The sequence below is a fragment of the Humulus lupulus genome, chromosome 8, assembly GCF_963169125.1.
Source record: "Humulus lupulus chromosome 8, drHumLupu1.1, whole genome shotgun sequence".
Taxonomy (NCBI): domain Eukaryota; kingdom Viridiplantae; phylum Streptophyta; class Magnoliopsida; order Rosales; family Cannabaceae; genus Humulus; species Humulus lupulus.
This window is the reverse complement of record NC_084800.1, coordinates 65,438,635-65,458,491: the sequence shown is the minus strand read 5'-3', so window position 1 is coordinate 65,458,491 and position 19,857 is coordinate 65,438,635. Positions and strand designations below refer to the sequence as shown.

At 34.6% G+C, this 19,857-nt stretch overlaps 2 protein-coding genes across 4 annotated transcripts; both read right to left on the bottom strand.

The window, feature by feature from the left end:
• Positions 1-631: 631 nt before the first annotated feature.
• Positions 632-9,959, bottom strand: LOC133797583 (ADP-ribosylation factor GTPase-activating protein AGD1-like). 2 transcript variants are annotated; one of them, XM_062235533.1, is made up of 21 exons: positions 9,397-9,959; positions 9,100-9,202; positions 8,606-8,682; positions 8,410-8,510; positions 8,019-8,089; positions 7,799-7,861; positions 7,195-7,239; positions 6,473-6,538; positions 6,298-6,345; positions 6,113-6,208; positions 5,984-6,025; positions 4,658-4,873; positions 4,454-4,582; positions 4,148-4,369; positions 3,928-4,017; positions 3,503-3,841; positions 2,938-3,083; positions 2,771-2,864; positions 2,161-2,329; positions 1,905-2,084; positions 632-1,514 (listed from the first exon to the last, which is right to left on the bottom strand). In XM_062235533.1, the coding sequence occupies exons 1-21, from the start codon at positions 9,453-9,455 to the stop codon at positions 1,417-1,419; spliced, it is 2,454 nt and encodes an 817-aa protein (XP_062091517.1). In that variant the 5' UTR covers positions 9,456-9,959; the 3' UTR covers positions 632-1,416. The 2 variants fall into 2 exon arrangements, with proteins under 2 accessions (XP_062091517.1, XP_062091516.1); XM_062235532.1 differs by having other exon boundaries at positions 1,838-2,084; positions 9,397-9,953.
• An 854-nt stretch (positions 9,960-10,813) lies between these two features.
• LOC133797582 (probable alpha-mannosidase At5g13980) lies at positions 10,814-18,349 on the bottom strand. 2 transcript variants are annotated; one of them, XM_062235530.1, is made up of 28 exons: positions 18,033-18,349; positions 17,860-17,943; positions 17,669-17,757; positions 17,387-17,561; positions 17,166-17,285; positions 16,948-17,037; positions 16,779-16,850; positions 16,475-16,588; positions 16,262-16,362; positions 16,093-16,186; positions 15,835-16,002; positions 15,672-15,761; positions 15,268-15,333; positions 15,115-15,171; positions 14,653-14,872; positions 14,413-14,552; positions 14,115-14,240; positions 13,954-14,025; positions 13,823-13,870; positions 13,608-13,727; positions 13,412-13,477; positions 12,827-12,939; positions 12,425-12,509; positions 12,234-12,344; positions 12,061-12,153; positions 11,879-11,926; positions 11,650-11,718; positions 10,814-11,554 (listed from the first exon to the last, which is right to left on the bottom strand). In XM_062235530.1, exons 1-28 carry the CDS (start codon positions 18,228-18,230, stop codon positions 11,357-11,359), a joined length of 3,027 nt encoding a protein of 1,008 aa, XP_062091514.1. In that variant the 5' UTR covers positions 18,231-18,349; the 3' UTR covers positions 10,814-11,356. The 2 variants fall into 2 exon arrangements, with proteins under 2 accessions (XP_062091514.1, XP_062091515.1); XM_062235531.1 differs by lacking the exon at positions 16,475-16,588.
• Between the last annotated feature and the right edge of the window lie 1,508 nt (positions 18,350-19,857).

Sequence of the window (19,857 nt, the reverse complement as noted above, 5' to 3'; positions counted from 1 at the left end):
TCTCGACCCACCACGAACCAACCCCACATTTCCAACCATCAACTAAACTAAATTATGCACACAAACACACATATACTTTGGTTTGAGCCTTTCATATCACACAAAGCTATTCCATAAATTATGTAACGAGGTCCCATAACATAGGGTGATGATTATTTGATTAATTTATAGTTTGGTTCTTTTGGTATGCATTATTTCATACAAACATATAAAAGTGTAGCTTGTTCGGTCAGCTGCAACAATAACATGACATGTTAATAGTGGTTACTATAGTAACTTTTATTATTTTTTAATAGATGAATCTTGATGTGTAGTAGGATTCGTGGCTTAAATATTGGACACTTTCTCGAGTGGAAGTTGTTAAATAATACCGGCCTAGATTAGATTATGATACCATGAAAGATTAGATTAGATTAGATTATGATAACTAATTAAAATGAAAGAAAAAGCCGAATGAGGTAGGTACCGTGCCATGCCATGCCATGCCGGGCTTGGCATCTTTTCTATTTTACCATTATTATTTTCAATCAAAAGCAATATTCCTTTGGCATGGTTGTTAAATTTATTTATTATATATATATATATATATATTATAGAACTAGTTTTAATAGCAAATAATAATTAAGAAAAATGGTCAGTCAGGTTGAGCAGTCTCCAATTGATAATGTTCATGCACAATCTAGTTATGTGTGGCTATAAACTTCTTTCTGAAGTTGCTTCTTTAGTCCCAGAAAATAAGAAAAATACTTGTTAGGAGCTGAAAGCAAAATCTACGAAGGAATATATCATCTCAGTATACTATATATGGAGATGGAGATGTTACAAACAACTTGAACATGATCATAGCCATTTTTCTTCTTCTTCACAGAAACCAACTCATATAATGTGGTTTTATTGGAGAAGAAAAGGGGAAAAAATTAAGATGAAAGAAGCAAAACCAATACACTGTAGCATTTCAGCCTGATGCCCTTGTATTTTTTTCAAGTCAAAATTCAAGCCTCTGAGTTGCCAATAATTGAAGGGAATTTTTTTTTTCTTATATTGGTGAATATGCACACTTGAGAAGTATCTTTGCCAGACTTACTAAAGCTCCTTAACATAGAATGAGGAATTATCTTTCAAGAGGGAAAAAGTACATTGATGAATACACATCACCTATTATCGTACAGGCCTAACAACAATGCCTACTAGTATCCCTCCCCATAGTCCAAAGGACTAAAATGGTGTAAACTTGCGCGGACCTAAAGAAGCTCATGACCGAGCAAGCGAACTCTCCAAGTCTCCTACTGCTAAGGTTGAAGAAGCTGGTAAACCAGTTTTCATGAATGGTGTTATATTTACATGTTATCATCCCATCTTTGAATACATTCTTTTTTATTTACCTTTCATCATCACGTTGTCATCTGTCTATTTCTGCTAAAAGAGCAAGTAGCTCGTTGTCATTGAAGTTTGATTTTTTGAAGAGCTTAAGAGGAGTATTACCTTCTCTGTCAATGACTTTCCTATTAGCTCCCCTGCAATTAGAAGTTGGTAAAAAATACTTGGGATGTGCCTTATGACAGAAACAACATTTAACATTTGATAAGCAAACAGATGGAATCAAAATCAACTGGGTACAACAAATATAGAAACTAATTTGGATAAGTACCATGGAACAACTGCTAAAAGAGTTCCAAGTCCACTTAATCATGTATTTCATTGCATAATTCATATGTTAGAAGAAATAATGAAGAGATATGTGTAGATGGTGAGTGCAGAATCAAGTGTTATTTTCCAAATCAGGATGAAAATGCATTCTGATGCAGGCATTATAATTTGAGGCAGACAAGACACACACCTTGTAATAAGAAATTTCGCAATTGCAGATTTTCTCCTGATAATGCAATAATGAAGTGGGGTCTGACCTCTTGTATCAGTTACGTTTATGTTTGCACCGTATTGTAAGAGTAGTTCTACCATGCCAATGTCAGCAGTTATGCAGGCCAGGTGAAGTAAAGAACAGCCTTCGGGGATGTCCTCTATAAGTTTTTCATTTTTATCCAATGGATTCAAATTAGTTGTGGAAGACTTTTCCCAAGAATTATCTGCAAAGCAATAAGTTAGTGATAACGACTTTCTTGCTTTGCTAAATGCTCAACATTGCAGGCTTTAAGGATGTACATTTTAGTGCTTGTCCACCGGTTGTATTATTCACATCTACGTCACTGCAAACAATATATCGGTAAACAGCTTTCTTGTCATTAACACAGACACCTTTCCACACCTGTTGCTCCGCTGGATAATTATTTTTATTATCTTTGGCTTGGCGAACAAAAGCTTTTTCTGAGTACTGCAATGACAGAGAAACTTGCAATGAATCCAAGTTACAAACTAACAAATCCTATCAACCAGTTATCATTTTCATATCATATTATCTGCTTATGAAGAAAAAAATTCATAGACAGGATTTGGCTAACTTGTTGCTGTATTTATCAAAGAAATTAGATTGGCCAAATTGATTTTACTGGATATCTCATCATCATATATACATTAAATTTTCTGTGTTTTTTTCCCCTTTTTTCCTAACACATATCTGAATAAGCCCCAAGTTCTAGAGTTGGAGGAACATGTAAGAAACCAAACCAAATTGTACATCCATGAACCATGTGGAATATTAACAATAGTGTATTCAAAAAAGAAGAAACATTAACAACAGTTTCTCCATGCACCATTGTTTCTTAATATAAGTGAAAATTTCAAATAAAAATACCTTGAGGAAGAAAGCTCATACCTTAGCATGAATGAATCTCTCCTTTGACGAAATGGGATCGTCATGACATGGCTTTCTCATGAAAAATGGCTTGTTTCTATCAGATTTGGAGGGGCTACAACACAAAAATAAATTAAGAAACTTAAAAAGCAAAGCACAAATTTATATTCAGAATGAGTCAAACATACCCAGAAAGTATGCCATCAGCCTGATATCTACTTTTCGAATACAACAGCTCCTCCCAAATTGAATTCGTATATATATTGCCGAGTGATTCAAATAAAGTTAAGACAGCATTGTGCCAGGCTTTCACATCAAGAGTTAGTGATCTAACCTGCAAAACAAGTAGTTTAGAAAAAAATGTGTATATAAACAAAAGTGAGAGCAATTAAGGCTCACCAATTATTAACTAAAAAATTTACCTTGGTTTTTTATTTTACCTGCTGAAAAAATTATACAATTACCAATAATGTGGAAAACCTTGAATTGGGAACCCTTATATATGGATTTCATTCTTAATCTACCTTGTAACTTCTCAACTATCTCACTGTATATCATTTCAAGTTTTAAAGGAAATATGTTTAATACTTCTGTTATATTCAAATTAAATTTCCAGTTTGGATAGCTCTGACAACTTAGTGGGAAATTGTGCAACAGTGAGGCAACTGAGAACAGTTTCTTGATATCCATTACAAAACAAGCTGTGACACATATGACAATTAGGTGACATGAATGCAAATTAGCATTGCTTACTTTTGATATATGAACACCAAGGTTGCGATGAACACCGGAGCATTCAATGCAAATAAGAATTCCGAGGTTTAAGGATGCCCAATCTGGTTCAGGTGCACCACAATCAGCACAGTTTTCATTCCCACTGACTCTTTTTAGTATGTCAAGTGGCTTCTCATTTTTCCAACCATCCTTGTATGATTGGAAAATTCTAGAGACACCTGAGTGATTGCTTGTGTTATACATCTTTGAAGAATGATCTTCAGCAGCTTTGTGATCAACGTCAGGAGAACTTCTGAATGAACTACTATCACTAGCAGAGTAAAATTCATCACTTCCTGTGGGGCTTTCAGAGAGATTCTGACACAATAATTGGATTTTATCATTACCACACATAGAAACTCCCATAGAAGCTTCACAATAAATGAAAAATTCTTTGTATGTACCCTCTCAGGTCCTCCTTGGAAGCTCAACAATGAAGCAATTACTCCAGTTATTTTTTCTACCCAATCCATCCGGTCAATGGCATTTTCTGCCTGCATCATCAAACAAAATAGACATAAAGATCTAAGTAATGGAAAAGTATCTTCTTCCCACATTACAACCAGACAAACAAAAATAATAATGACAGGAGGAGGGTCAACATTCCAAACACTCATGCCATACCTGGAGCGTGTAGGTTTTGGAGGGTGAAATAATCCTGAAGCAGAACCTTAAATCTGTTTGATCTGCATCAATCTTTATTGTTGATGTCAGCAGGTTTACTGTGTGATGGGCAGATCTTTCATCATGCACACCACCGTGATGGTGAGATGAAAGCAACCTACTCAAAAGCCCATGACCATTTTCGAAGGAGCCTTTTCTCTGTGGTGTAGACTGACTTCCAGACTGAAATTTATAGTCAACATCCACATAAGCAGAAAAGAAAAGACATAATCATTTAAAAGTACCTTCTTTTAGTAAGTAACTCACTGGCCAGCCCCATTGTTTTCGATAGTAGAACAACATCCCTCTACTATCAAGAACAAAAAATCTTCTTTTCCAATCACCCCTCAAATTGGAGGACCGTTTTGAAAGATATCCTTGTCGAATTGTTTGTACCTTAAATAGAGGTAATTATTAGCAAAAGCAATGCGAATTAAAACTGCTCTTAAGTAAAAAGAGAACAATAAACACCTTTCCCTTTGCAGCAGATTGCATCACTGCCTCTATCTCTTTGTGTGATCGCCAAGCAAAAGGCTGCATACTGTCTCCATTTGTAGAATTATGAGAGCCATTTAATGATTCTCTAGTTTCAAGATCAAACTGCTTTTTGTTCTCTAGCATCCTTTCAATGAGAGATACCTGCTCATGGTTGGAAATTTCTCTCGACTGTTGAGCATAAGTCAAAATCTGTAACAGAAGACCTGAAGTTAAAAAGTTTGACACAAATAAACCATAAACTGAGAAGACATTAATTCTGCTAACTAGTTGTTGAGTGGCATTTGAGTTGTCATAAAAAACAATTGCTGAAGAAGAAGATAATCAGATGCATATTACATTTGATGTGATGTTGGGTAGGTTACTTAGGGACTAATACATTACTGACAAGCTAGCTCCAAATATAATTTAAAACTTAACATCGATGATGGGAGTCAGAAAGGGATGGCATCTGAATTCTAACAATAGAAATAAGTTCCATTTCTTTGCAAAACCTGGGTAATTTTTTACCTACTCTTTTTCAGGACAGGTCAGGGACATTCTAAACTATGTTTTCTGAGTTCAGAAGAATAAAGAGAAACATCCTGGAGAATTAGTTATTTTGTAATTTATATCTCTTTATGCTTCCTGTGATCATTTTATGATTTTTCTATTCTTACCATTATATATGCTATTCTGAAATGATAAAAAAACTACTGATGTTCTCTCCAGTACAGAGCTACTGCAGTGACCATTGCATGCGGTGCATCCACCTCCCTAACACAATCTTATGGGTTGCAAATCTTTACGTGGACCATTATATCAAATAAAATTAAAATAAAAAACAACGCAGTCCCAAAGGAATGATGCTTGAGAAGCACAAAGCTATATCTGCTTACACGAAACACAGAGAGAATTATGCAACATGGTATTTTCAAGTAATGTTTTGTTGTTTTAATGAGATGGTTAAAAAAGATGAATGCTACATGCCAATGCAGACTGCTAGGGGAATGAACATCATCTAATTCTACTTATAGATGAATGAATGAAGCTGTGTTTTATATTGGGATCCAATACATGGTAGTTTTCTACGTTTAACTTGGAGATAGAGTTGGCTGTATAAGTGATTCAGAAGATTGTATTCCGAGATACTAGTGAATAAGAAGGGGGTCTGTTCTAGCTACTCGATCCCTCCCATATTCTTAGAAACAAAGTTTTACTTCACAAAGAGATCTTTTTGTTCCTACCCCAGAGCAATCAAACACTGTACAACCAAGTCAAGAATTAAAAATATAATAAAGTAAAATAGAGCAAGCTATAGACCTGATTAATGTAAGGCTCCATTTCATGTAATAGCTCATAGCCCTGAAATAAGAGACCAAGCGACCGAATAAGAGACAGCCTATATCTGTGATACCACATTGGGAGAAGCATCATTTTGGTTGTATATACCTGTTTGAAGTAACGAAGATGAGCGTCCATCATTCCACTGACAGCCTCCAAAAATTCGAATCTCTTCTTGGCCTCAATGTCAGAGAGAGCACCAACCTGTATGCGGAGTTAAACTATTAGAGGCATAAGTGTTGCCATGTGGAACTTTCTAATCAAATAATATATTTTTGTAAAACTTAGTTTACCAGATTAAAACGAGCTTCATCAAATGAAGACCTTGCATTATTCAGTTCCTGGAATGCCTCTCTACCAAATTAGATATAAATGGATAAATGTAAAAGTATCTGAAGTGATTGTATGCAGAAAGATTCAGTAGCATGTTAATTTAAAGATAACCTACTAGCCTACTATTGGGTATACCTGCTCAATAACAGCAGCAACGTCGGTCTTGGTGCTCTTCTTCACTGAAAGAAACTTCTCACGTGCCTGTGTCACACAATAGGCATTGATATTACACAACACATCAACAGGACATGTTTAAACAGCACAAAGCTGGAAAACTGACAATTTCCATAGAGCTTGGCTCTTAATCTTATTTACAAAATAAATTACAGCTTCCATAGAACCCTGCATGATACTGATAGACACTAAAGCTTAGCAAGAAAAGTGGAAATCAAGTTAACTCAGTCAGTTGGAAATTGTAAGGAATTTTGATATGTTTTTCTCCTATATCAACTCTATTTCTCAGGTGTCTTTCCACCACTAACTGCATTAAACGTGTCTTTACACCACTAACTGCATTAAACGTGTCTTTCAAGTTTCAACTGCTGACCTACTATGTTAAAATGCAATTTTAAACATCATCTTACATTATCAATTACAGGGCTTATAGCACAATCAGTAGAATCTAAAATAATGATCCTACAATCAATTTAAAATAGTCTGGTTCATGGTACCATCTAGCACGAACACACATAAATATATATACTGACAAAAAAAATATGTAGATTATGAAGTATGGCAAATCTAGCCAAACTACATAGCAAAAGGGTAAATCCCATGAAATGTCCTCAGATAAAATAGTACAGTACCACACAACCTTCTAAGTCACTTCTGATAAGATATTGAGAATGGAAACCCACCTGATCATGTGTAACTGAAGCCTTCTCAAAGCGCTTTCGGGCTTCCTGCAACCATGATATTTACTTTAGTGAAAAGATAAATTTTTCTAAAAAAACAGTAGAGGGAACTGGTTACACCAGTTGATGATGATAGTTAGCCAACATCGTGTATTGAAGATACAAAGTAGTAAATGTATCCTATCATGTGTGTACCTATTACTCTGGAAGCACCATTCTAGACCCTTTTTTGGTATGCTACCAATAAATTGTAGGTTAGGTTGAAAATGCCACTGTTGTTATGAGACTGAGCACACATGTAACGACCTGGCAGTCATTGATACTTTATTCCCAGCAGTTCATGTGGAGTATTTAAAAGGTTTGTTCGAGTTAAATTCTCTTTCCATAACTTTTTAATCCACTTCACTTGGGAAATGTAAGGAATCATCACAAGTGTTTGACAGTCCTAGTCTATGAGATTTGTTACCCTTTTGCTACAGCACTGTGATTTGTTCATGACTTTCGGTTTTATAAACAATAAAGAGAATATTTCTGCAATTTTTTTTTTAAAGATATGGGTATTCCTACAATCTATGTGCAATCAAAGTAAGTACCTTAAACATTATACCTTTACATCATGGAGGTAAACATTCACGAACTGTAGGAGCCTGTCATTTAGCACATGCTCTACCTGAGAAAGTCAGTTAAACAGAAAAAAGAATTGACAAATAGCAAAATCAATCAGAACTGTCTTTTTTTGACCAGCTAGATTGTTGATGACTGCTATGGATCACATGGGATTGATTGGAAGGTCAAGTTGAAGAAAATGTTGCAATAAGATATCTTACCTGGGATTGAAGAACTTCCTTGTAAACTCCAATCTCTTTCAAGGCACTTGCGAATCTGCTCAAAACTGGGCCTGAGAGTAGCATGGATTTGATGAGTATATGTATATGTAAATTATGTAAACATATACGTATATGTGTATATAATTACCATATTATATGAAGTTAAGTTAATGCCATTTTTATTATGCCAATAAATTTTAAAAGTAGAGAATTTCACATTTATATGATGTTGTTAAAACCATAGAGACTGACAACTTTGACATTGCCCATGAAGAGGCCTGGCCAAGTAAGGTTATTTGTCATTATTGTAACAAGAATATAAAACTGTCACCACCCTTTAGAAGAAGATGAAGTGAATATTGACACAGCAACATAGAGATGGAATAGTTACCTCCTAAAGCCATAAAATCAGGGTCATTAGTCTCTCCTCCAAAAGTTTCAAGCGCACTTGCAAAAGCAATGTCGCCATCATAACCGTCTTCAAGGCCTTCTCTGAGAATAAAATTACGAAAGAGAAACTAAGCACAAAGGACCATTGATTTTGCAAATCATATTATTAAAAAAATTATACAGTTAAACCTACGTACGTATACTTGCGACATCCTTTGTAAAACTTGTGACATCTTCCCCTTAGTGACTCTGAACTTTCTTCCAAGCACTGTATCTGTTTCAAGAACCATTAAATACATGTTACATTGTTTAGTAAGCTTGATCATATGCTCTACAAATTGCTTATCAAGATCAACACACAAGAATTAACATTAAAAAGAAATACACCCATCTACAATGCTTTCCCAAGTTTCTTGATACTTATTAGAAAAAAATCACGAACTTATTCATCAAGAAACCATTACCACTGATCTATATTCTATAACAAAAGCATAAGCTGGTTACAATATAGACCTCTCTCTCATGTCCCTAAAAGCTGACATACAAACCAATACATGCCAAAATCACAATTCACAAATGGGTTATATTTCTTCTCAAGCCAAAAGAAAGAAAAGGGTATGTTTGTTTAGGAAAATTTGATCAAACCATGCAAATTGAACATAATGTTGATGAAGAATGAATTGACTGTAACCTGTTGACGGAACATAGGAGAATCATCAAGCTTTTCGAAATGCATAATTGCGTTTGCCAATGAGCTTCTTCTTCTTTCTTTCTTTCCTTCTTTCTTTCTTGTTCTGTTACAGCGCAGAGAAGAGAAAGAGAGAAGAGTTAGATTTTGGAGAATAATTTATGAGTTTTAGCGAATTTGAAGGAGCCTCGCACGTCTTCATGAGTTTCTTTATCTATTTCTTTATTTATTTGCCTACAAAACAAAACAATTTTTTTTTTAAAAAATAAAATAAAATGGATGGCAAACTCAGCTTCGTACCCGCGTTTCACTCTCTGTGTCTTTCTAAGTTTGACTTTTTCTTCAACTGCCATATCCATGTCTCTCTAAACTCTGCTCCGACACTCGTTTTAATTTTCTATTTCCCCCAAAAATTTGATGATCACTTATCGACCAATGAAGCCGGAGCATTCATTCTTCATCACCCAAAAGAAGTAATTTTTATTTATACACCCACAATATATAGGCGTATATACACAATTCAGTGCTGGGCACGAGTGATTTCCTATTATTTCAGGGAAAACCTTGCTGGGCATTCTTGCAATTTTTTGGGAAAAGTTGTACGTGTTTGCTTGGCGAGAAAAAAAGTTGGAAATTTTTTAAAAGATACGGGTTTTATATGTAATTTTTTAAATTTAGACCGCTTTGAATTCTAGTCCTTGAAGCGTCGATGTAAGCTTAACAATTTAGGGTCATTTGCTTGGGTGACAAGTAACAGGTTAAATGAAGATGTATTACAATTTACAAGCTCTTCAAGAAGCTGAAATGTTTAACAAAGTGAAGAAGCTTTGTTCTGAAACCATTGCCACTGATCGAATTGGCTCATTGTTGACTGGTTTTGGTATTCAAGGGGGAATGTATTGGGTTGTTCATGCTATGTCTTCATCCACATTTTCTTCTCTTTCAGTTTCAGGTCACTGCAAAGTTTTATTTTCTGTGCTTTCTGATACCGAAAAACGATCGAGATTAGAGTTGGAGAGAAATTCAGATGGGTGTAGAAAAATCCACTACGTAAAAGAGTACTACTTTTCTAGAAAACCCCCTTTTCTTTCATGGAAGGATTTGATCAGAAACAACCATGTCTGGACTACAACTTTTGAATGAGAGAATATCTGGACTCATTGAGGCAGGTCAGATTTGGGCTGTTCATTTCAGAAGAAGTTTGCATCAAAATTATTGGTATGCTTGAGTTTTTCTCAACACAACAAAAGAAGCAGTTTGTGTTGGATGGTTGAAACCAACACCTGTTTCTGAGAGTGAGAAAAGATGGTGTGATGATGTAGACTTGCCTGTGTCATGGCATGTGGTTCTTTTGATCTGATTTGTGTAGTTCCAACAGCAACAAGATGATGGTTTGATTTGATTTGTGTAGTTTCAAAGCAACAAGATGATATCCCTGAAAATGCTTGGCATTTGGAACCAATTTGCTTTACCTCCATAAGAGGAGTTCAATTTCAGGTAAAACCTCATGGTATGTGATTTTTCAAATTCACTTCATCCATATGTTTTCATTTAATACAGACTATCTTATTTCCTTTCAATTTAAGACATTAAGATTACCAATTATTTTTTTGGTTTCCCTAATAAAGAATTGGCAAGGATAAGTGAAAAAAAAAAAAAAAAACCAATAAAAACTGGAAAATTAATTGTACTGAAATCTTTATGCATCAATAGAGGATTGGAATTAATCTGTTAGAATCTTTCATTATTAGCAAAAAGTAAAACAAAACTTCTTCTCTGCAAACAAAGTGATTCTTGGAGACACAAAGAAGGAACTAGGAAGCTTTTGTAAAATGTCTAATTTTCTTTTTGATCATCACACCTAATAAGTTCTCTTAAAAGCTTAGAAGTTTTGAAAAAGATGAAGCATGGTGGAGGAAAATTACTCATCTAACAAAGGAAAACTCAAATGCCGCTAAATGCCATCAACTGATTTTGGTTGGCATAATCATTCCTCCCAAAATAGCATTCTAAATTGACTTCTTATTCATAATGAAACTTAACAAAAGGAAATCATTGACTACTCATTTGTTCTTATGTATGTACATTTGATGACCGCTGAAATAAGCTTCAATAGTTTAACTAGCCTTGCATGAACCCTAATAAAAGCATTGCCAATTTCTTGCATGGAATCAGTTAACCTGCAAAGTGAAACCCAACCATATAGATCGCTTCCCTGATTTTCGATTTTTTTTTTCTTGTACCTTTCAGTTGTTGATCATCAAGAGTAGAAGCTAATAATGAAGGTTCTGACTTCCATTGGCGCAAGTTCCACAACTAGCTTTGTTGGATCAACTGGTCTTCCCCTTGACACCTTTGGCTCTTCATAAGAGCCTTCTACTTTCCAGACTAGTCTCTTTTTCTCCATTTCTGCTCTTTTTTGGTTAGCAGACAAACTGGTCTCTTCTAAGCTATTTATCTGAATATTAAGGAAAAGAAGAATATCACTACAAATGATTAAGTGATGGATAAGTGGATACCAAGTTATTTACATTACTCATATTTTCGACTTACCTTCTTATTGTTGAACACCTTTTTCAATTCTACACTTGCCATAATGGAAAGATCTTTATCCTCTCCAACCTTTCAAAGAAGCACCATGATAAATCAGTCTTAGAAGTCACAGTCATTGACACAATGAAAGTAGGATTTAGACAGTTCATTCAACTAAACAAGTCTTTTAAGATCAAAGATGAAAAATGGAAACTTCAATTAGCAATTGGTCAAAAGAGAGAAATCAGACCTCGTACAAGTGCGCCAATCTAAGGAGGACTTCTCCACTTTCCAGCTCCTGTAGAGGTCAACAACATGAGATGATGAGTAAGCAATACAACTATGGTAAAGATCTGTCTTAATACAAAGGAAAACAGTTGATCTTAGAGATTAAGTTACTGTTTGATAAATTTAACTATTTGAGGCATAAACCTGAAGAGTCAGTATTGCAACATTATCAGGTAAAGCATAGGAGGGGCTCATGGCATAAAAGGTTGAAACATGAGAGTTCCAGTTGTGTCCATCCTGCAAAAAGATAAGTGGTCATTATACATATTATAAATTAACAATTTTGTCTGCCAAATACTTCAAGGTCCTCATTTCACCTGTTCTGTGAATGCTAATAGAAATGGAGAATATAATTCCTGGCCATAAGATCGACGCCATTTGGCACCTTCTCCTAGTGGATCAATTCTGAGATAGTACTTTCCTACGATCTGCAAGTACGAGAAAAGAAACCAGATTTGAATATTGTGATCTTCTTGAAAACCAAGAACAAGATTGATTATGCTCTTACAGTTAGGCCTTGACAGTTATCAGAAATGCAAACTGTTTCATTTAGTGCCTCTGCAACTCCTCGACCATCATCTCGCAGCAACCTCCTACACAAAGAAGTAAATCCAGCATAATTTTGAAATTGTACCTTATTTGAAAATTGTGTCATTGTAACATTATATTGCGGACTATAACTAAAACCAATGCATAAAAGTCTTTGAGCAAGTGCATTGGTATGTCCTCAGAATATGCTCATTGGTGAAGATAATGGCACATCCAGAGAACTAAAATAGGTTCAAAACATAGCTTTGAATCTTAACCCCTTTGAATCCAAACCACAACACACTCTTTATATCACAAAAACCAAGTAACTTTTTGATCCCTTATCAGTTCATGCAAGGACAAAAAAGGAGAAAATTTAAACCTGTGAAGCATAAGTTCTAATTGCCCATCCACAATGCTGGATCCACCCACTGCTCTATCTACCAACAATGAGAGCTCAGAGCTCTTATCCTTTGTATAGATCCCAAGATTAATCTGAAAGAAAGACAAACCAAACTTCATCATTCGCGCTTCGATAAAGTGCACTGAAAGGACAATAGACCGGACTTTGTCATGCATGCTGTGAGAAAGTGATCACTTTTGTGCTAGAAACTTAGAATTTTCAAGTAATCTAGTGTAACAGTTTCAGATTCTCTAGTCAATAACATATATTATCCACATCCTCACATCTCCACAAATTCCTTGTTGTGGAATGAAATGAGCATCATATCATATAGTGCATAGTCATATACTAGATTGTTAAAAGAAACAAATAGTAGTAATGATATTATCTGGTATGACTAACAAAATTTACTGCCTGGCCTGATCTTCACGTTGCATCTAATAATGAACAATACTAGAGTCATAAATCAATCATAATTTGATAAAAAAAAACTTAAGTATATACAATCTCCAAGTGACGACAAATAGAGACAAGTTGATTAGTTTAATTATCAAATGATCATACTGGGTAATAGTTTCCTGCAACAGGTTGATTCACTTCCAGCTTCCAGTCTTTTCTGTAATCTCGAATCTGAAATGCAACAATTTATTAAAGAAAAATTACGACAACACTTCTGCTATACATCTTTGAAGCAACTTGAAGAAATTGAACATGAAATCAATGCATTATCAACTTTACAAGCTAATTGAAGACAGCATACCCTTTCGATAAAATCACGCCCATTAGTATCTGTATAGAATTTTTTGTTGCTTTTCAAACTGCTTGAAATTTTAGTTACTATCTCTTTTCCAATTCCATCATCGATTGGTATTGGTCCAATCTGAAAATGAAAAAAACCACCACATCAAAATTGTCACACATTTAAACGAAACAAGAATTATGTTCTAAAATTTACAATCCACAAGTATAACTTACAGCAAACTCAAATTCGGCATGTTCTTTTTGCTTGAACACTCTAGTGATCTGCTCAGACAGTGCAACAACAAACTATGTCAAAATATATATTAATAAAAAAAAATCATGGCATGAGAGACAGGAATAAGCACCTGATATATCCATGGATTGATTTTCTGATGTACTTCATCCAATATTGGTCCTCGGAAAACAGTAAGAGGAACCTGAAATTTGCAATAATAGATTCTAGATATTCTATTGATCACATGCAAGTCATTTAATTAAAGAGCTTTAAAAGCATAGCAATACCTACCTTCTTTTCATATTTAATAGGATAAGTGACATTAGGACGAAAGATATATGCTCCTGAGGCCTGAAAATCCACACTTCCATCATCTCCAGAGTAATAGCCAAAGGATTGCTCTACCGACTCTTCAACCTTGAATTGCACAAGAAAATCAAGCCAAGTACTTCAATGATGTAACCATAAAGAAAAAAATAACATATTTTATTAGAACAATCATCAAAACCATGCATACTGCATTTGAGACAATTAAAGAGACAAGTCATTTGAAAATGAATTAGAGTTGAGTCAAAAGACAACAGCATACCATGCTTCTTTTGTTAATGTATTTGGTAAGCTCTCCATTCTTTTCAGAATAAACAAGTTTTAAGTTTCCTGAACCCACTTGTATTTTCTGATCTTCATTTCTATCTGACACATACACTGATTCTCTCTCAGAACCACCAGCTGCAAATATGGAACAAAAAAGTCTTAAGCAAATATATATGGAAACTCTAATCTATTTTTTATAAGCTCTATGAGTGTTATAGATGCAAGAGTTCAATACCTGTCCGTTTGGCACTTGAGACAGTGTAAGAACTGAAACCAAGAGGTGGTACAGTGGCTGAAAATGCGAGCCAATAGCGAGGGGTCACTTTCGGATATTTTCCCAAATAGGCCTTTGCATGGTATTTTCTTATGGCCACAGAAACATGAGACAGAGGTATGACCTGTGATTCGATTTCCTTTCCTCTAAAATCCTTAACAACCACATTCTCATCCACAATCTGTCATAAGGTTGATAAAGTCAGATCATGGCAGAAGTAAACCAAGAAAGTATTCAAGGGAGTGCTTTTAACACTAAATTATGTATATGTTCAAACATGAAATATTCACAGAATAATAGATTGCTAATTTTGGGTTACAACCAGAAATGTGAGAGAGTACAAAAATGACATTTTTTTTTATGGATGCTTCTTCTTTATGAGAAAATGAAACAAGAGAAAGTGCATGGTTAAGGAATTACTACTGGAATCTTAACAACATCCTCTCTTTTCCATCCCAGGGGGTTATATACTACAATAACCTACAGAAGGAGAAACAAAAGAAAATGATTAAGAATATTCAAACTTCTCAAGACTTGCATCTTACTTGTTATTTATTACCACATTACTATCCTCACCAGATCCTTTCCCTTTGATAGATCAACCTCTGATGGAGGACAATAGCTGATATTCAAAAGTGGACACTGAACAAAAAGAAAGAAAGAAAGGAAAGACAATAAATACATAGAATTAGTATGCTGAATAATCTTAATAAACACACAGGAAACTATTGCTTGTACACCAAGGAAGCCTACAGATGATGTAAATGAGTGATAACTACAATTCTAGAAATAAATTAGCAGAATCTAAAGTTAATGGGGGTGATGAGAACATCTAATTGAAAGTTCACCTTCAAATTTTCTAAAGCAATAATGCAAAAATAATAATGTACTACCAGCTATACTATAAAAAGTGAAACAATTAAGCTTAGTAAGTTCTTGAAAAGAGCATAAAATTAAGGCAAGGAGTAAGATCAATTTGCCTGTTGATACTTCATAGAAGAGCGGTTGTAACCAGTTTTTGATGTCGAATCTGTTAATTGTGATAGCGATTCTGCAACAACCTCCTTGGCCTAAAACCAAAAATCATATAGAAAAGATTAAAAATTACAAACCAATGGAGGAATGAGTGACATGAAGTCTTACCTCATTGTAACCAATTGCAATTCTTTTTGCATAATCATCTGCAACATGCTGTTTCGATGTACCACTGACTGCGTCATGATGCTGAGCAATTGCTAAAGCATCAGCAAGATAGTCTGTGTTCGGCCCCACTTTACTCCTTCCCCTAAAAAACTCTAGTTGCCTTGCTGCCTGTTAATGGTTATTACAAGGCAATGAGCACCACAACCTTGATATCCTATTATAATTGGTAGTTAATAACCAAATAGATCAAAAGTTTACCAAATAGTAGCCGCTTGTCACTCTAACATAGCCTTTAAGTGCTGGTCTGCTAGTAAAATAACCAGTCCAATATGCATTTACTCGGTCTGCATAGCTGAGTCATTGACATGAAAAGGGTCAGGGAAACATAGGCATAAAATGATTTTGAGCTTTGTTCATATGGACTTACGGAAAGTAGTCTTCGTTCTTTAATGGCCAGGACTCATCTGCTGCATGTTTTGCATCAGTGTATATTGATGGGGTTGAGTATAGGGCATTTACACGCCCATCCTATAAGCATTCACGTAATAAATAGTCTCAATTAACATGAAAACACAAGGACATAAAACTTGAATACCGCTAAAGATGCTTGTATTGGAATGAGTTTTAAAAAATAACTAACTTGATTGACATAATGAATAAACTTGTCCATCTGCCGAAACCAAGTTTTTGCATACTGGTACTGGAAATCTGTCCCCATTGTCCACATTACATGATTTGTACGAGTAATATTGGCCTGAAAAGAGAACAAGAATGTTTTGTCTAAGATTCAACACAATTCGACCAAAGACTGTGTGTAAAGAGCTTGAAACAAAAATTTCATAACAGTATCCTGTTCAAGAATAATGAAGTAAAGATTGACAGAATTGAATTGTTATTTTGAATGTGTACTAATACTGTAAGATAAGTAACTCCTTGAATCTTACTTGTGATATAGCAGCAGCCACAAACTCATTCACACGCTCCATCACATTGTAGTCAAACAAATTGGGATTATCCTTCAAGTGAAACAACAAAGTAGAAATATATTTATACCAAAAAAAAAACAATCTATTATGCTCAACAAGCTACAACAATAATTGACCGTTGACTTACCTGGACAATAGGATCATCCGTACCACTATTAACTTCATAGTAGAATCTGCTAGGAGGTTCATAATTCTCAGGAAAAGCCCCAGCAAAGATCTACAGAAAACAGCAATATGATATGAGAATCAAGCCTTAGGAGCCTTCCAAGAAAAAAAGTTGAAAGAGCTTTACAGCTTAGATCACTTCAGTTACAGTTTCAATGGAAAAAAAAAAGTGAAAATAACCTGTGAAGATGAGCCAAGACTCTTGGATCCTCGCCAGACAACCTCAAGGGCCTTCTCATTTTTTCGCTTAGTTCTATCTTGGTAGTCAATTCTTCCAAAGAAAAAAGAGTCAAATCCAACCTAAGAAACCCAAGAAAAAATCCTGATCATTTTTTGTCAACAGCATGATCCAGTTTATGGGGTCCCTTTTTTAACATCCAAAAGGTGAAACAAAACCATACCTCAGCTCCTAATAGGTAGGCCTGTACGGCAGAATGGCCAAATGGATCAATCTGCCAGCCAATTCTAGGAGTGATGTTAAACTCTGCCTTTATGAAGCGATGGCCAAGAGTAGTCTGATCAATCATATCAATGTAATGAGTTGCAGCCTCATCGTGCATGCACATACCCCCATTTCTTGACAGCCAAAAAAAAAAACCAAAACTCACACATCAAATAACAAAAACAAAGGAGAATGAGAATAAGAGAGATACATTGATTATCTTAGTTTGTTTAGCAAGTACATGAGCTCTAGTTGACCATAGCTGACTAGTTTCTTGACTATGCTTTTAACCACCTCGCTCTGTTCATCCCACCAACGCTGGAAAAATGCCTGCCATTTACTAAAACTCATTTAGAAACAAAAGACTTACAATCCCATTTCACACACACACACACATAGATATATTTTTGTGTCAAATATGGATTGGCTTGCCTGCTCTACGTAAATGAACTTGCGGTTCTTATCAGCCAGTAGCGCGGGAATTAATGAATCCAACACGTTTTGAACACAAGCATCCTGTTTTTATTTCATTAATATCAATGTTATTGCATCTTTAAAAGAAGAAGAAGAAGAAGAAGAAGAAGAAGAAGAAAGAAATATATGACCTGAATGGAGTTGTTGGAACCAACATAGTACTGATCAATGGTCTTCAACCATCCAACATCATCGTGAGTATGAGGAACCAAATGAACATTGATCTTTCCGCTAACAATGGCGGAAGTAGTGTTGTAAGCAATGTACTTGGAATCTCCACATGAAAGCAGAGCCGCCATGAACACCAGGAACCAAGCTTTGATCGCCATGGAAGAAGTAAGTAACAAGCTAGCTAAGCTCAGATCAGATCAGACCCCAGATGGGTTTTCATTACTATTGCTTCACGAGTGACTCACTATCTTATGAATGGAAGTGGCCAAGCGAGAATTTCGATAACAATGTACCATTCAAACCTTTTTTATTTTGTTCAATATTGTTGTCACCTAGTGCTTGTTCGATTCCAAGTGTGAGAATAGACAAAGCATACAAAATCAACGCATGAATGATCGATACAAGTGGCTGAAGGATAAGACTGAAACATGGGTTTTCTTTATATTTTTGTGTGGATGCAAACAAAAGGTGTTGTGTTGGTCCTGAGTTTTGTCCCTTACTTTGATTCGTAGGCTGTCTATTTTCTCCACTCAATAAACTGTTCGAACCAGGAAGGAATACCATAATCAATGGTGGGGTCGTGTGTCATCACCAGATTTGTCTTTCGATTGTTATTAATCACAATTGACTTAAGATGATTATGCATATATTTATGTATGAGGAGGATTGCATGAATAAATAGAATGTTGCAACTGAAAATTTGTTCTTTTTTGGAAACAAATGGGAAGAATAGGATAGGCCAACGTGACAGAGAGAGAGAGAGAGTCAATGATTTTATGTGTTGTTTTTGTATTATTGTTATTATTATGTTGATTCGGTGATCTTCTTGTTTAAACTTTCTTGGAAATATATATTGATCTATACAAAAAAGACAAGTGAATGGATCAATTATTGTATTTAATTCTTTTTCTCAAATATCAATTCTTTATTTCTATCTCAAAAGATTCCTAAAAATCTTCTTTTCCTACTAAAATATTGGAATAATAACAAATAACCTTTTTTTTCATACCTAAAACCAATGCGTTCTTGATCATGTTGTTTTTTTTTGACAAACCGATTTGATCATGTTTAAAAGTTTATAAATGTACAATAAATTAAAATATAACAACCATTCCCACATTTGAAATTAGATCCTATACCCAATTTAGAAAGTTTTTTTTTTGAGAAAAAATCCCAATTTAGAAAGTTGATTTAATTTCTACTGTTCCTTAAATTTTTAGTTTTCTGCCCATATTTGAAGATGTTCATTTTTGTACCCCAGTTTTTTAAACAATTAATAATTCTAAACCACAACCCAAAATTTATATCATACACAAAAAATATAAATCACAACACCATCTTCAATTATACGTATTAATTATAAAATTAAAATGTATGACTATTTATGGTAATAAAGAAAAAAATTGGATAGATTTTAATAAGTCCCTAATTCATTTCTAATTTAATTTATTATGTCTCCTATTTTTGTAAGATATTAGGACTATTTTTTTTTTTGAAAAATGAATGATTTCATAGAATAAGAGGCAAATCCTCAAACACCAGAGAATGTGTATTACAAATATTAATTCACATCTATAAGTACAAAGGCATCTCAAAGTCAACACTTTGTCAATTATCACAAGGACTTCCAATTATCAAGACAAAACGACGGAACCACCATACTATCAAAATATTGAAAAACAAGTAACAAGGATCATAAGAACTTCCAATCATCATAATAAAGCGACGGAGCCACTATACCATTAAAAAATTTAATAAGAAAAGATATTTAATAATATTTAGTAA

Coding starts and splice junctions, on each gene's coding strand:
- LOC133797583 (XM_062235532.1), bottom strand. CDS start 9,455: ATGGATATGGCAGTTGAAGAAAAAGTCAAACTTAGAAAGACACAGAGA. Junction 6,209..6,297: donor ATGAAGCTCGTTTTAATCTG/GTAAACTAAGTT, acceptor CTCCGCATACAG/GTTGGTGCTCTCTCTGACAT. Junction 1,515..1,837: donor GCGAAATTTCTTATTACAAG/GTGTGTGTCTTG, acceptor TTCTAATTGCAG/GGGAGCTAATAGGAAAGTCA.
- LOC133797582 (XM_062235530.1), bottom strand. CDS start 18,230: ATGGCGATCAAAGCTTGGTTCCTGGTGTTCATGGCGGCTCTGCTTTCA. Junction 12,345..12,424: donor ATAACTGTCAAGGCCTAACT/GTAAGAGCATAA, acceptor TCGTACTTGCAG/ATCGTAGGAAAGTACTATCT. Junction 11,555..11,649: donor AGGTGTTCAACAATAAGAAG/GTAAGTCGAAAA, acceptor CTTAATATTCAG/ATAAATAGCTTAGAAGAGAC.